Source organism: Podarcis vaucheri (genome assembly GCF_965113315.1).
Source record: "Podarcis vaucheri genome assembly, chromosome: 2".
Lineage (NCBI taxonomy): Eukaryota > Metazoa > Chordata > Lepidosauria > Squamata > Lacertidae > Podarcis > Podarcis vaucheri.
The window spans coordinates 115,981,900-115,998,686 of record NC_138760.1 but is presented as its reverse complement, the minus strand read 5'-3'; the positions used below and the strand labels follow the sequence as shown (position 1 = coordinate 115,998,686).

The 16,787-nt window shown below is 46.4% G+C and overlaps 2 protein-coding genes across 4 annotated transcripts in view; one reads left to right on the top strand and one right to left on the bottom strand.

Annotated features, from left to right (window-relative positions):
- Positions 1-494: 494 nt before the first annotated feature.
- Positions 495-15,554, bottom strand: GTF2H4 (general transcription factor IIH subunit 4). Of its 2 annotated transcripts, none has more exons than XM_082210270.1 (14): positions 15,424-15,554; positions 14,033-14,169; positions 12,076-12,180; positions 11,678-11,809; positions 9,483-9,579; positions 8,636-8,724; positions 7,287-7,398; positions 7,117-7,185; positions 6,042-6,125; positions 5,642-5,774; positions 3,904-4,034; positions 3,630-3,677; positions 2,309-2,387; positions 495-1,190 (listed from the first exon to the last, which is right to left on the bottom strand). In XM_082210270.1, exons 2-14 carry the CDS (start codon positions 14,161-14,163, stop codon positions 1,018-1,020), a joined length of 1,383 nt encoding a protein of 460 aa, XP_082066396.1. In that variant the 5' UTR covers positions 14,164-14,169; positions 15,424-15,554; the 3' UTR covers positions 495-1,017. The 2 variants fall into 2 exon arrangements, with proteins under 2 accessions (XP_082066396.1, XP_082066395.1); XM_082210269.1 differs by having other exon boundaries at positions 15,313-15,470.
- VARS2 (valyl-tRNA synthetase 2, mitochondrial) overlaps positions 15,533-16,787 on the top strand; it is a 40,545-nt gene continuing 39,290 nt past the window's right edge. For both annotated transcript variants that reach the window (XM_082209309.1, XM_082209308.1), the window contains exon 1: positions 15,533-15,671. The gene's annotated coding sequence lies outside the window, so the exon portion shown is untranslated. The remainder of the gene's footprint in view (positions 15,672-16,787) is intronic.

Below are 16,787 nucleotides of genomic sequence, written 5' to 3'. Positions count from 1 at the left end.
CCCTAACTGTTCCCCTATGAAAAATTCACCACAAGTCACTGTATCCCACCTTTCGTCCAAGGAACTCAGCCTGGCACTGCAAAAATGAGGAAATGGTTAAGTCTGGCACCCCCAAACTTGGCCCTCCAGATGTTTTTGGACTACAACTCCCATCATCCCTAGTTAGCAGCACCAGTGGTCAGGGATGATGGGAATTGTAGTCCCAAAACATCTGGAGGGCCGAGTTTGGGGGTGCCTGGGTTAAGCCAATCCTGTGCACTCTTACTCAGAAGAGCTGAATTGAGGGGGGGGTGTATTTCTAGGTAAGTGTGTGCAGGATTGCAGACTGAAAGCCCCGTAACCCACTCACAAGAGAGCAAGCCCAGATGGGGTAAAATACATTTCATCCACACTACCCAGTTTTTTGTGGGCTACATTTGCCTGCAGTTCTTGACCTCTCTTAGAGTTTCCTCCTCCGTAACACAAGGAGAGAAGGGAAAGGAACCCATCTAAAATAACTTCAGATGTGGGTGTTTTATTGATACTTCTATCGCAATAAAAACATTTACAAAAAAGAGGCTATTTACAAATCTGATCCGATGTTGTTACCCTGCTTGATCCAGGTTTTAGATCAACTTTCTGTTTAAACAGTGTGAGTCTGTTCCAAATCCATGCTGGCACCCTGGCACGTACATTTTAAACAGCTGCTTAGTTGTCTTAACCTATTCCATATCAGCAGTAGCCCAGCTGGAACAGCGGGGCCACATCCGCTCAGAGAATGAGTGGCAGCCGGCAGCTGGCAAGCTTTAGCCACTTATGTTAAGAGGAAGCTGAACCTAGAGATGTTTTCCTGCTCCTCTTAATCAGTTCTTGACCGGAGGGGGGGGGGGTCATCGGACAACCCCTAAGAAACCTTCTTCTCCTTCCTCTCTGTCTCTCTGCTACTCCTTGACAGTTAGGGGCAGGGGGGATGCAGTCAACACCCCCACCCCGACTCCTGTTTCCCAGCAGAAAAGTGCAAGGGCAGTTCCCCGGCCTTCAGGAACTGTGTTTCTGCCGCTTCCAGAAGCGCTTGACGTCTGAGTGGCCGGCGGGCGTCACCACCATGAGACGTTTGGCCGGGTTCTCAAAGACCAGGACCCCCAGCTCCTTTGCGTGGTTGCGCAGCAGCTCAAAGTCGACCTGGGACAGGAACTGGTTGTAGAGGACACCTGGGGAGAGAGAGGGAGCAGGAAGACATGGTGAAAAAGCACAGAGGGGAGCTCAAGAGTTTGAGATGCGAGGAGAAGATGGGGAGGCAGGCAGAGAAGGGTCAGGGAAAGGAACAAGGTGGCAGGGAGAGGATTGAGGGGGAAGATGGTGGATGCAAAGAAGGGGGGATGAGAACCATGGTGGAATTGATTTAAATCAAATCAATTTAAATCACTAGTCAGTAAGACTTGATTTAAATCTCTCTCTCTCTCTTTTTTTACAAAAAGAATCATTCTTGCTGGCATAATCTTGGTATTTACAACCAGAAGAAGGTTTTCAGAGTACTTTTTCAGAGTACTTTTTACAGTTATATAAAAAATTATTGATTTGGTTATACTCTTAGAAATACATAGACAGATAATTATGAAATTATTGTGAGGTTTAATAAGTTAACTATCTATATTGGTACAACTTTTCTGCTGTACTTTATTGGAAGGAGAAAAACAATCACTTCCTTAATAACAATTTTAAAAAAAATTAACTAAAACAATAACATTATAGCATATGTATCCATGATTGTTAACTGATGTGGTTAAACATTTTTTTTTTCTTTAATGAGTTTTATAGCACACATGAAAAACTTAAAACAAATCCTTATTTCCTGATAAATAGCCTTTGGACTATAACGTAACTTAAATAGAAAACTATCTTTAGAAAGATTTTTTCCTCCAAAAGCATGTTATTTTAAAACCCAATTTAAATTTAAAAAATCCGATTCAGATAAAAAAACCCCCAGATATATTTTTTAAAAAATCATTGATTTTTATCCACCCGGATGAGAATACAACTGGCGCGCTGCTCTTCTGTGGTTTCCACAATCTGGTATTCAGAAGTATTGCTGCGTCCGACCGTGGAGGCAAAAGAGGAATGAGCAATTGATGTGAAAGAAGGAAGAAAAAACACAATATGGGGGAACCCAGAAAGGTGGATCTGAAGCAAGAAGGAAGTTGGGTGGGGTGGAAGACGGGAAGATAATCTGCCAGAATGCAGATATTTCCACTAGAGCTACACCCCTTCTCTTCCCCATGTTCTTCTCTCTTTTCCACCCCACCGGAGTTCCTCACCCACAGACACTCACCCTCAGAGAAGCGGAGTCTGTCTCGTTCCAGCTCCCACAGCCGGATCTGATCTGTGATGGTGGGAGGCAGCACTGGGGTCTATGGGACAAGACATCAGAGAAAGAGTCGGGGACGCATATGGAAAAGACAACGGGGAAAACAAAAAATGATCTACCATATTGGCCTGAAATATAAGCCTCACTTTCCCCCCAAATTCCAACCATGAAAAGTTAAAGTGCAGCTTATATTCACAACCTTATGGTATGTAACCAGGAGTTCGAGGAAAACAGCGCCAGGAACGGCGAGGAATGGAGCGGCTTATATCTGGGTATTTTATACAGTATATTTTTTCTAACCCCCCCCCCCTCCAATTTTAAAGGTGCAGCTTATATTCGGGCCAATACAGTATTCCTATTGCTGCAGCAGCCAAGGCTTCCATTGGAATCTCCCTAGCAGAGGTTACCCAGAATCCTCGAGGCCACATTCCAATTTCTCTTGCCAACATGTGACGCCCATCCTTAGCCTTTCATAAGAAGAGCCCCGCAGGATCAGGCCCAATGACCCATCTAGTCCAGCACAATGTTCTGATAGTGCCCACCCAGATGCTCACGGGAAGCCCAAAAGTGTAGCCTAAGTGCAACATTAATTAGCAATAATAAAATTATATACAGTGGTACCTCTGGTTATGAACTTAATTCATTCCTGAGGTCCGTTCTTAACCTGAAACCGTTCTTGACCTGAAATCTGAGGTACCACTTTAGCTGATAGGGCCTCCTGCTGCCACCGCACAATTTCTGTTCTCATCCTGAGGTAAAGTTCTTAACCCGAGGTACTATTTCTGGGTTAGCAGAGTCTGTAACCTGAAGTGTCTGTAACCTGAAGCGTCTGTAACCCGAGGTACCACTGTACTGCCCTTTGTCCATAGACCTCAGGGCGGTTCACAGCATAAAAATATAGTGGTACCTCGGGTTACAGGCGCTTCAGCTTACAGACATTGCTAACCCAGAAATAGTACCTTGCATTAAGAACTTTGCTTCAGGATGAGAACAGAAATCGTGCAGCGGCGGCGCAGCGGCAGCAGGAGGCCCCATTAGCTAAAGTGGTGCTTCAGGTTAAGAACAGACCTCCAGAACGAATTAAGTTCTTAACCCGAGGTACCACTGTATCCCTCTCCCGACTTGCGATTCCAGGCAACTCGCATTCTGCCTCCAAACAGCTGAGCTGGAACATAGACTTATCCCACAAAGTCATAAAAACAGCACCAAACCCTTTGGAAAGGGAGGTGTGATCCTTTTATGCAGTGATCTACTAAGTGACCACACCCTGTGCCGTAATCCTCACCTGTTTCAGCATCACAGAGTGAGCTCTGGTACGTAGGAAATGAATGATCTGTGGGACAGAGAAAAGAAAAAGGGAACGAAGCAGAGCTGGCCTTAGTACTATTTGACTTACACCATCACTTGACCGCTTCTACTATTCCCAGTGCTGGCTTCGTCTGTGCTGGGAAACATCCAAAGGAAGAGGAGGCTAACCAGCCCAGTAGACAGAAGCGAACCACACTCTGCTAGGCTCCCTTTAAACTGGTAAACCCAACAGCCTCTCCCTGGTTCCCCACCTGGTCTGCCGTGATGCCATTGGCGATGGCTTGCTGCACGCTCTCCCGGGTGACCTGAGCCACCACCAAGTTGGGGAAGCGGTAGAGCATCTCAGAAAAGAGGGCAATGAGCGCAATCTGTAGTTCGGAATCTGGAAACCCGGGCAGAGAGAGAGAGAGAGAAAGGTCAAGAGCTTAACTCCTAAGAAAGTGAACACCCCTTCAACCCAGAAAAATGTCTACCAAGCTCAGATTTTTTTGGGTGTGTGCGAGATGGACAAAAAGTTATTCTGCACTTGCTCATGTGTACTCTCCTTTACTATTATTTCACAGCTGAACCAAAGAATGGAAAACAAAACAAAACAAAACATTATTTATACCCACCCCCCAATCTGGCTGGGTTTCCCCAGCCACTCTGGGCAGCTTCCAACAAAATATTAAAACACAATAATTCATCAAATATTAAAAGCTTCCCTAAACAGGGCTGCCTTCAGATGTCTTCTAAAAGTCAGATAGTTGTTTATTTCCTTGACATCTGATGGGAGGGCGTTCCACAGGGCGGGCACCACCACCAAGAAGGCCCTCTTGTCTGGTTCCCTGTGAGAAACTACCCTGCCTGCAGAAGGCCTCAGATTCAACCTCAGGCATTTCCAATTAAAACAGCCTCTGTTTCCCGGAAAGCTGCTGCCAGTCTGAGTAGCCCACATTGAGTTTAGTCTGACCTAGGAGCTTCCTAGTCCTGAACTAGATCCCGGTGAACCTGGCATTCACAAAAGCCCTCCAAGAGGGAGGATGACGGTCCTGAATAATTAGTGGCTACCTACCTTGGTCTCCTCTCCATTTAAGTGCCATTGGGTTACAAAACCAGCGTTATTATTTTGGATCTGCAGAGGTTGTTGCAGGGAGGCCAGCAAAGCCACAAACAAGAGGACCATAGAACGCTGTCTTACACCGAGTCGCTCCACCGAGCCATTGAGTTCAGTATTGTCTACTGGGGTTTCCCAAACTTGGGTCTTCTTCTGGACTACATCCCTAGCTATAGCAGGACCGGTGGCCAGGGATGATGGGGAACTGTAGTCCAAAAGCCGCCAAAGACCCAAGTGCAGAATTCAGCGGCCAGGTTGCTCACTGGAGCAAGACGGTTTGAGCATATTACACAGATCCCGGTCTGACTGCACTGGCTACCAATTAGTTTCCGGGATCAAAGTGCTGGCTTTGACCTATAAAGCTTTAAACGGCTCAGGACCACAATACCTCAAGGACCACCTCTTTCCATATGAACCTTCCCAGACCCTGAGATCATCTTCTGAAGCCCTCCTTTGTGTGCCTCCTCCTCGAGAGGTCCGGAGGGTGGCAGCACGAGAACAGGGCCTTCTCTGCAGTGGCTCCCCGTCTGTGGAATGCTCTCCCCAGGGAAGTTCGCCTGGTGCCTTCATTATACACCTTCAGGTGCCAGTCACAAACATTTCCTTTTAACTGGGCATTTGGTTGATCTGGGGTTTTTTTTGGGGGGGGGCTATTGGGTTGTTGCTTTCATTAGGTATTTTGTGGTTTTATATCTTGATTTTATTCTGTGAACTGTCCTGAGACCCCCCAGGTGTAGGGTGGTATATCAAATCAATCAATCAATCAATCAATCAATCATTTTTAATAATATGGGAAACACGGATTAGCTGGGGCTCTCCAAGGTTACAGGCAGGGGAATTGCACCTGGGACGCATGCAGAAGCTAAGATCCACCCGGGGAGTCAGCCTCTGACCTGTGTAGGCATAGATCCTGTAGTTGGTCTCCACAATGATGAAGCCCTGGTAATGGGTGTCCACTGCGGTGCCCGAGATGCCAGAGGAAAGGTTGATGGCCAGCCGTGTAGGGTAGTAACGGCGAGATTTCCTCTGGAAGGGGAGAAGGACGGATAATGGCAGCAAGGTGACTGCAGGCTTGAAATCCCTCATACCTACCTAAGTCTGTTTACAAGTGCCACTCCAAACTTCCACTTTGAACTCATTTAAGTTCCGCACCTTTGCAGCAAGTCCTCTAAAACGTTCTGTTCCCCAGCCTACAACAGGGGGCACAACTTTCTGCTGTTTCTTCCACCCTGTTCTTTCCCGGGAAAACCCCACATACGATCTATCTCAGCCAACGTCCTTGTGGGGTCTTACCTTTCTCTGAAAGACGAGGCCAAATTCCCGAAGGTGTTGGAGGAAATTCAGCAGAGACTCGCTCATTCCTTCCACGGAATAGTCCTGGGAACAGATGGGGGGGAAATGGGGGCTGATTTACTCACACACACATGGGGGGGGGCACCACTTGGATCAGTCAATGCTTCGTGCCTGCCAGCCGAATCAGGCCAAACTACTGAAAACCACCAGGAGGCAATGTGAAATTTCTCTCTGCTGCAGTGATGATAGCGCATTCACACATGCGGGTCAACATCACTGCCGGATGCTGCCGATATCAAGAACCTGCATGTGTGGAAGAGCCTACAGACATAACACACTTAACCATGCTTTGTTTTCCTGAAGCCCAATATAAACATCACCTCCAGGTGACTAAAGCTAAGAATGTGGTGTTCTGGTCTGAGGAGGGAGATGCAATCTGGTTTTGGAAAAAGCATGATTTATGCATTCCCCGCCCACCCCCCAGTCTTATAAAATCACAGAGCTGAAAGGGGGCAAGGACTCTTTTCCCTCTTTGGGCAGCCGTCCAGGCTGAAGCATATTCCCTTGAGGTAATGTAGCTTATGAGGGGAATTTTTTTAAAAAAGGGACACAATAGAGATTTGTCAAGTTATAAATGGGAAAATAAACAGGAATCAATCCTAAAAGGCTTCTGGGGAAAAGGGGAATGTTTTCCCTGCAATGCAGAATTATGGAGTTGGCCCCTCCTATCCTTTAGCTCTCTGCTTTATAGGCTCCACTAAAAGAGTGCTCCCCCCTTCCAATATCAACCATCACAGACCCTACGATCGACGGGGAGTGGTGCCACTACTGGTACTGCCTGGATGGAGCTGCAGGGCCTCTTCCGTGGTGGCTCCCTATCTCTGAAATGCCTTCCCTTGGTAAGCTGTGCCTGCCTTTGCCCATGATTAACACCCAGGAGGAACTGGATGGCTGAAAGACCATGCTTCCTGGCAGCCCTGAAATTCTAGAGTGTGCTTTTCCTTGTATTTTCAATTGTCTTGTTTTGCTACTTTGCTGTTTGCCAAACTGGGAGCTGATGGGGGAAGATGCTCACCTTGCCGAGAGTGGAGAAGCTGAGCTGGAAGAGAAAGGAAAGAATCTCCACCAGATCCATGCCCCGGGTCTGTAGGGGGAAAGAAGAGGTGATTAAAACACAACAGGGAGATTGCCAGAGACGGGGGGGGGGGGGGCAAAGATGGGGAGGTTGCCCCCTCTTCTCCTCACCTCAGCCGACTGGAGATACTGCAGCATGAAATACCACAGCTGAGATGAGGTATCCAGCAACAGGAACTGGAAGCCAGAAGATGTGATGCAGGGGGGCTCCCCAGGTTCAGAGCTAAAGAGGAAACACACAGAGGCTGGAGGAAAACAGAATGAGGTCCTCCTCTGTGGTGTATTTAGCTCTAGTAGCTCCACCTGGTACACAGGTTGAGACCCTACCTGCCCGCAGACTGCCTCGCCAGAGTGGTGCATGCTCTGGTTATCTCCCGCTTGGACTACTGCAATGCACTCTACGTGGGGCTACCTTTGAAGGTGACCCGGAAACTACAACTAATCCAGAATGTGGCAGCTAGACTGGTGACTGGGAGCGGCTGCCGAGACCACATAACACCGGTCTTGAAAGACCTACATTGGCTCCCAGTACGTTTCCGAGCACAATTCAAAGTGTTGGTGCTGACCTTTAAAGCCCAAACGGCCTCGGCCCAGTATACCTGAAGGAGCGTCTCCACCCCCATCATTCTGCCCGGACGCTGAGGTCCAGCACTGAGGGTTTACTGGGCCGAGGCCATTTAGGGATTTAAAGGTCAGCATCAACACTTCGAATTGTGCTCTGAAATGTACTGGGAGCCATTGTAGGTCTTTCAAGACCGGTGTTACACGCTATATGCTTCATTATCTATTCTCAAGTAGACTGTGGATTTTAAATGCCCCCCCAACAACATGCAGTTACCTATAAAAGGTAAGGTAAAGGACCCTTGAACAGCTAAGTCCTGTCAAAGACGACTATGGGGTTGCAGAGCTCATCTTGTTTCAGGCCGAGGGAGCGGGCGCTTGTTCACAGTTTTCCAGGTCATGTGGCCAGCATGACTAAATCGCTTCTGGCGTAACAAAACACTGTGACAGAAGCCAGAGCGCACGGAAACACCGTTTACCTTCCCGCCGCAGCGGTACCCATTTATCTACTTACACTGGCATGCTTTCAAACTGCTAGGTTGGCAGGAGCAGGGACAGAGCAACAGGAGCTCACCCTGTCACAGGGATTCAAACTGACAACCTTCTGATCAGCAAGCCCAAGAGGCTCTGTGGTTTAGACCACAGCGCCACCTGCATTCCTATGCAGCGATCAGCACCACCATTGCCACATGGTTTGTTATGTTGCCCCCAAGGTGTTCAAGTCAGTGGGGCCTGCCAACTAGTGGCCATTCTTTTAAGAGTGACATGGTTTGTGACTCCTAATCAGACAGGACCAGTACTGAGAACTGCGCATGGGATGCTGAGATAGCTACTTTTACCATTCATTCCTACTCCCTCAACCCCATAGTTTGTCTGCCCCCTTCTTCTTTGCCACTTACCTCTTCATCAGTCCGGCTTCAATGAGTAGCTGAGCTAAGTCCTGGCTCACAGCTGCACTTGGAGAGCCCACCATGAAATGCAGGATGACCTGGAGGATGCACAAAAATGGAACCGGGTGGGAGACAAAGGGTTTGTCCAGACTGGTTCGCCACTGGAAACAGGCCCTGGTGCATCCACACTGTTCTACCACAGCTATGGCAAACAATCCATCTTCCCACAGCCCAGATGAGGTGGTGTCTCCAAAAGACTCTTACAATGGAGCCCCGTCCTCGCACCACAAGGACAAACAAAGGTGAGGATATTTATAGCAAGAGTAATAGAAAGAAATTGTTATTTAGGGGAATTGAATTTAATTCTAAATTATATTCCGGAAATGTGGGAGATTACAAGGGGTCAAAAAAAATGGATGTATCGCGCCATATTAGAAGCAAAAAACCCAAAAACTTGTTTTGATGAATTGGAAGAGCCACAAAAAGATTCCATTGAGCACTGGATTGGATTGATAATATGGACAGACTAGCTACATACGAACGAATTGCATGTCGACACAAATTAAGAATGGCTAAATATGAAGAAATCTGGAAGGAATACTTAAGCGATAAGGTGGACAGTGGTGGGAAGTAGGGGGAGGAGAGGTGGGGAAATATTGTTAAAAAGGTGTAGTCATAGGTATATCAGTATTCAAATATGAATTGTCAAATTGTGTTATTAGTGTTATTGTGGTTTTTGTTGTATGTGTCTATTGCGGTTGTTGTATGTATTGAAAAAACGATTAAATAAATTTAAAAAACAATAATAAAAAAATGGAGTCCTGTAACAGAGCACAAGGACAAACAAAACACTCACCTCCCACCTCTCCTCAGCGTACTTGTCAAGAGACGGGACATCCCGGGCATGCTTGTCTGGGCCCAGCTGGCCAGTGTCATCAGACCAGGCCTTACCTCTGCAGACACAGGATGAGATGCAAGGAATGCTGTTGGACAGTTATAGAGCCATACTGCAATGCCGCGTGAGCGAGATGAATAAACACACAGCAATAAAAGATAATGGGAGAGGATTTACCCCAGCAAATTATTTGTCAAAATTACAAATACCCAAATACATATGGTCATTTACCCTCACTAGATTCAACGTGCGGCCATCTGCCTCACTGCAGGGCAGATTCGAGGGTAAACCATACGTGGAACTTGATGAAGGTAGAAACTGTCTCTCATGTCTTGTTACGCTGCCGTTTCTAAGGGGATATACACTCAGTATTTATTACTCCTGTTATACAGTGGTACCTCAGGTTAAGTACTTAATTCGTTCTGGAGGTCCGTACTTAACGTGAAACTGTTCTTAACCTGAAGCACCACTTTAGCTAATGGGGCCTCCTGCTGCTGCCGCGCCCGATTTCTGTTCTTATTCTGAAGCAAAGTTCTTAACCTGAAGCACTATTTCTAGGTTAGCGGAGTACGTAACCTGAAACGTATGTAACGTGAAGCGTATGTAACCCGAGGTACCACTGTACAAAAATCTCCAAATGGGTCCAAACTTCAATGTCTAAAACTCCTGGTAGAGGACAAGAATCTAGAGATTACGCTAAGGGTGGCCAAGTTCTGTGTGACTGCCATAAAATTTAGGGAAAAAGCTGTACTACCAAAATGATTAAGGTTTTAAATGATAATTTTAGGTTATATTTTAGTGATCAAGATTTAAATTTTGTTTTTAACTGCCACCGTATCTGAATTGTCTCTGTAATACCCAATTGCAATTCAATGTATTCCTGTTGTGTTTTATGATTTTCCTGATATTGTAAGTGACCTGGAACTGGTCTGTGACCATAATAAAAAAATTCTATTCTGTTATAGAACCAGCAGAAAGCTGCAGGAGGGACAGAACTTTCTCAAAGCCATAACCCCTGGCCGAATAACACAAAACTGGCATTCTGAAACCCAGCCGCCATTACCTTCCACAGGTATGAAAGCGACAATGTCGTTCGCAGTCAGAAACAGACGGTTGTAATCTACGTGCTCTTTTGCTCCCAAACATCTTACCTTCCACATCATGGTTAATTGTGATCCATTACATGACAAGCTCCTCCAGCTCTCAGGGGCAAATCCCAGTACAGGACTTCAAACCAATCACATTTGCTTGGTTTGTTTTGCTTCTAGTAATCATGGCTTTTTTGCAGGGGAGATTGACAAGGAATACGCAGCATGCCATTCCCAATCACTGATTACACCAGGGTTTCCCAAACGTGGGTCTCCAGCTGTTTTTGGACTACAGTTCCCATCATCCACTGGTCTTGCTAGCTAGGGATGATGGGAGTTGTAGTCCAAAAACAGCTGGAGACCGAAGTTTGGGAAACCCTGGACTAGACGTAACCATGTCTGTGCCAATGCCAGCGTGAGCATTAAACGATGGCTAAAGCAAACCATAAAAATGTGTTAGTAGTAATAATAATAATTCACATGCAAGGAGCAGGCAAGTTTCTGAAAAACCCATGGTTTGCAAGTCGCCCCACTGTATCTGTGTGGGGCCGTTAGAAAAGAAGTTTTCTTTATTTCATTGCTCTATTTATTAAGGAAAGCACTCTTAATTGCAATGCAACTAAAGCACATCGGCAAGAGGCCTGGTTTGCACTTAACACCTAACCATGGTTTGTTTTGCAAATATCTGATTGGTCTGAATGTCTGAATCCAGCCCAGCTGATTAACCAAGGCTTGTTTCCTGGAAACAAGGTGAGCCCATGGCTTGTTGCTGGCTTGCAAACTGTGCCTTGTTTTAACTGTTGTTTGGCGTTATGCCTCAGTCAACAACCTTGGTCAACCCATCCCACCCCAGAACCTCATATGCTACAGAGATACAAGGAAAGAGCAGCTTAAAAACAAACACAAGTGCAGAAGAAACAATCTGCGGCTTCTTGAACAAATCAAGGTTAAAGCAAACTATGGTTTAGCGTTGTGTGTGAACACAGCCACATACGGGATTATCTCGAGTGCATTAAATGCACTGAGCCTCTGCCTTGGTTCCTAATTCTCTCCATGGCTCTCACTTACCCTCCCAGCAAAGCGATGCGCAGGTTCTCCTTAAAGATGGGGTTCAGGACGATTCCTTGGAGGCCGCCAGGGAGCAGCTGTGTGTGCCAGAGCCGCAGCCCCAGCAAGACATCTGAGCTTTCATCTTGTTCCCTGAAAGGCAAGAAGCAATTGTGAGCTAGGATGAGTGCAAAACCGGGCTCCGGGGAAGATAAGGATCAGCCGGGCTGTTCCCTTGTCAAAGCAAAGAATGTAATATATGAAGAATTGGACCAGAAGGTACTCAGAAACTCATCTGTGTGTGTATGAATCACTAGGCCCCCACAGAACAGAGGCTTGGTTTCTCTTGCTGTTCTGATGCTTTGCTACACAACCCAAGCTTTTGCTTCCACACTGTCCTGTCACAACCAGCAACTCACTTGGTGAATTCCTTCTTGACCCATGAGGCCACAGCGGCCTGAGGGAGGGGCTGTTCCAGGAAAAGCATCCTCATGACGTAGTTCTTGGCCAACCCTGGCAGCTCCCTGAAAATGCAAGAATGCAAGGACAGTGCTGTGAACACAAAATAAAATAAATAATAATAACTTATACCCCGCACATCTGGCTGGGTTTCCCCAGCCACTCTGGGTGGCTTCAAGCAAAATATTAAAATATTCATCAAATATTAAAAGCTTCCCTAAACAGGGCTGCCTTCAGATGTCTTCTAAAAGTCAGATAGTTGTTTATTAATTTGACATCTGATGGGAGGGCGTTCCACAGGGCGGGTGCCACTACCAAGAAGGCCCTCTTGTCTGGTTCCCTGTAGTTTTGCTTCTCATAGTGAGGGAACTGCCAGAAGGCCCTCGGCGCTGGACCTCAGTGTCTGGGCTGAACGATGGGGCTGGAGACGCTCCTTCAGGTATACTTGGCCGAGGCCGTTTAGGGCTTTAAAGGTCAGCACCAACACTTTGAATTGTGCTCAGAAACGTACTGGGAGCCAATGTAGGTCTTTCAGCACCGGTGTTATGTGGTCTCGGCAGCCATTCTCAGTCACCAGTCTAGCTGCCGCATTCTGGATTACAGTGGTACCTCAGGTTTAAGTACTTAATTCGTTCCGGAGGTCCGTTCTTAACCTGAAACTGTTCTTAACCTGAAGCACTACTTTAGCTAATGGGGCCTCCTGCTGCCGCCGCACCACATGAACACGATTTCTGTTCTCATCCTGAAGCAAAGTTCTTAACCCGAGGTACTATTTCTGGGTTAGCGGAGTCTGAAGCGTATGTAACCTGAAGTGTATATAACCCGAAGTACCACTGTAGTTGCAGTTTCCGGGTCACCTTCAAAGGTAGCCCCACGTAGAGCACATTGCAGTAGTCCAAGTGGGAGATAACCAGAGCAGGCACTACTCTTGCGAGACAGTCCGCGGGCACTTAGGGCCTCAGCCTGCATACCAGAAGGAGCTTTTATAAAATACTTTTATACCAAAACGCAGGGGGTGGCTAATCCGAGGCCCTCCAGACATTTCTGAAAAACAGCTCCCATGTTCCTTGCCCTTGACTCTGCTGATGGGAAACTGACGGGAACTGCAGCAACATCTGGAGAGTCGGAGATTAGCCACAGCATCTCCTGCTCAGAGGGATGTAGGGATGGGGAACCTTTGGCCCTTGAGATGTTGCTGGACCACAATTCCCATCCCTCTTGACCAAAAACGCACAGAAGGCATCAAGTTGGGGAAGCATGAGTTGGAATAAATGGCTTAAAACACACAGATCAATGCGTGGACGGTTTAGCGTGTAGTGAAACTGCTTTCACAAGAGACGCCAATCAAGTATTTTAAGCATCTACTTTTTAAAAAACTTGGAAACATGCTACTGTTTATTTTATTTATGTAATTAAAAGATTTTTTATATAGCACCCGTTCGCATAAACTAACAAGGGCAATGTGCAAAATGAAATACCAGAAAACAATACAAAATATAATCACGGGAATGACTGGCTCATTTAAAACAACAACCTGTTAGATTAAAAAAAGACTCGCCTTTTCCTGTTATTGTGAATGGGTGCAATTAAATACTAAAAGCACAATTTAAGCAAGACACCAGAATGCACATACAATAAAATAAAATATCTGCACATCTTGTTTACAGCAGGATTCTCACCCAGTGCAGGCAACTTTAGAGAATCGAGGATTCGTGATTCAGTTAAGGTCAAGCCTAAAGCTGTAATCCTAACTCCACTTACTCAGGAATAAGCCACATATAAGCAGGACTTACTACAGAGTAAGCATGGTTAAGCTTGAACTGTAAATAATCTAGTTCGGAAGTAAACTGATTCTTTTATTCCACCCTCCCCGCTCTGGCCAGCACCCCAGTATTTGGGAAGGGGGTTCTCGCTCACCGAAAGACAGCGAGGCATGTGGCAGGATGGTTGTACAGCCGGTCTAAGATGCCAGGGCTGAGGCCCCGCAGGAATTCATGAAGGTTCTTGCATTTCAGCTGCACCCTCTGCAATTTCATCACCGACTCCATAGTAATCTACAGGAGGAAGGAAGTTTTAAAAGGGTTTTTTTGTGGGGGGGGGGCAGGATTCTGAATCCAATTATTATCAGTACATTGTGAATCATTGAATTGCAGGGTGGGAAGAGACCACAAGTGTCATCAATAATAATAATAATAATAATAATAATAATAATAATAATTTATTTATACCCCGCCCATCTGGCTGGGTTTCCCCAGCCACTCTGGGCCGCTTCCAACAGAATATTAAAATACAATATCCTATTAAACATTAAAAGCTTCCCTAATCTAGCCCAACCTCCTGCAATGAAGATCTTTTGCCCAACTTGGGGCTCAAACCCACAACCCTGAGATTAAGAGTCTCTAGAAGAAAGTATAACAGCCTGAGCTTGTCCTGCTATGCAAAACATAGACACAAGTAGAGTCAGGATCTTTGCCCCGTGCAACATTGCAAGCTCATTCTTCTTTTTCCAGATTCCTTACCCGCCTTTAACCAAAAAGGTTACAAGAATATGTGACTGCTTAGCGGTTTTTTTTAATGATTAAGTGGAAGACATAATTCTGTTCCATACACACACATAAATAATTATCGGTCAAAATAATATATAATCTGAAAAATAAGGTGTATGCGTTTAAAATAATAATTTTATTGGGTTTTTTAAAATAAAACAACAACAGAACAAGATGTCTGCATGAATATACGCAAGCTTAATATCTTACAAATACAAAGCCCTTACCCTGAGGCGGGAACCTCAAGCAATAATAGAATCTTCCATATTTTTAATCAGGAAATCTCTTCTCCCCCTCCCCGCCGGCCTCAATTGCACTTACTTCCACTACGAGCTGCGATCCTGCTCAGCCGGGCTCTGAAGGTGCAACGTCTACTCAGGAGTAAGCCTCACTAAATCCAGCGGGAGCTACTCCTAGGCAGTAACTGCTTGAGAGCCGCCTTGGAAGGGTACTGATTTACCCTGAAAGCCTGGATAGGAATTGCACCGATCGTTGCAAGACATTTGCAAAAAGTCTTTTGCAATTTCTCGGCAATGCATGCGGCTTTCTGCTTGCACTTCCCCGTCCCACAACTAATTCCCAGACAGTCCCGTCGCCTCGAGGAACCCCTTCTTCCTTTCTGCAACGTCCCCTTAGGCTTGCAATCCTCACCTCGCTCCCGGGAGAGTAAGTTCCATTGAATTCAATGGGGCTTCCTTGTGAGCACGCGCTCCCAAAGCTGCAGCGCTGCGCTCTCTCCACGAGCCTCGACCCAGTCCTCACCTCGCATACATTTTCCCGATCTTCAGCTCCTCCGGATTTCTCTCGGCTCAGACAACCCTGCAAAGCCCTTCCTCTTCCTAGGGCTCTAAGCTCCCGTCATGCATTTCACACGAGACAGACAGGAAACCCGCCAGAGAGAGGTCGGGGTCGGCCTCTCGCTCTGCACGTGAGCTTCTTGCGTTTTCCCTCCGGCTGCAGAAAAAAGCCGCGCGTCCCCTTCTCCCTTTTTGCAGCGGGGGCCTCTGAAGGTAAGAGTCTCTTAGGAAACTTCATTGCAAACATGTCTCTTTCGATCTCTGACCTGATCGGAGTCGTTGCCTCTCCCCGCCCCAGTATTTCAGATTGACATTTTCTTTCTGAAGCGCAGAGTTGTTGTTTTTGGCACCGTGGCTGTTTCCTATTTTCGGCATTGATTTCTTATTTTTTTTTGCTCACCGCAAGAAAATGTCTCAAAGTGACTTGCGAATGCCATAACATGTGAAAAGAACCTGACATTCTGTTTAAAAAGACGCAAATAAGGAAAATGCAACAAATGTCCTTAAAGGATCGATCAAGACCATGGCAGATTTCAAGCGATTTTGAGTGTGTTTTGGAAACCGGTACCTTATATTGTATTTCACTGGGTTGGCTGTGTCTGAAGCAAGAGGAAGAACAAGCACACTAGTGGCCAAAATTGTTGAAACCTTTTGGAAAAAGCGGGTGGCGCTGTGGGTAAAACCTCAGTGCCTAGGACTTGCCGATGCGGTTCGAATCCCCGCGGCGGGGTGAGCTCCTGTCCTTCGGTCCCAGCTCCTGCCCACCTAGCAGTTCGAAAGCACCCCCAAGTGCAAGTAGATAAATAGGTACCGCTTACTAGCAGGAAGGTAAACGGCGTTTTCGTGCGCTGCGCTGGTGCTGGCTCTCCAGAGCAGCTTCGTCACGCTGGCCACGTGACCCGGAAGTGTCTTCGGACAGCGCTGGCTCCCGGCCTCTTAAGCGAGATGAGCACGCAACCCCAGAGTCGGTCACGACTGGCCCTGTCAGGCAGGGGTACCTTTACCTTTACTTTGGAAAAAGGGTATTTCTGAGGTTTGATGGCTCATAACACCACTTTTTTTTTGGGGGGGGGAGTAATACCATAAAGTCATTGGAAAGACAATTTAAGGAAGAATGTAATGCAACAAAGTTTGTTCAATTATCTGTATTCTATCAAATGTTATAGCCAAATAACCAGAAACGGGAAGCACAAATTGCTTAGGACTTGGGTTGATATTGCAATAGCTTTCCTTCATTTGAATGTAGCCAATGAGCATGAGTGTTTAGAGAGCCAATCGGGTGTTATGAGCCATCAATCCTCGGAAATACACTTTTCCCAAAAGGTTTCC

Excerpts from the sequence above, each read along its gene's own strand:
- GTF2H4 (XM_082210270.1), bottom strand. The coding sequence starts at position 14,163 with ATGGAGTCGGTGATGAAATTGCAGAGGGTGCAGCTGAAATGCAAGAAC. Across the intron at positions 4,035-5,641 it reads CAGGATCTATGCCTACACAG|ATTCCGAACTACAGATTGCG; the intron begins GTCAGAGGCTGA and ends CCGGGTTTCCAG. Across the intron at positions 2,388-3,629 it reads ACTCTGTGATGCTGAAACAG|ACCCCAGTGCTGCCTCCCAC; the intron begins GTGAGGATTACG and ends CTTGTCCCATAG.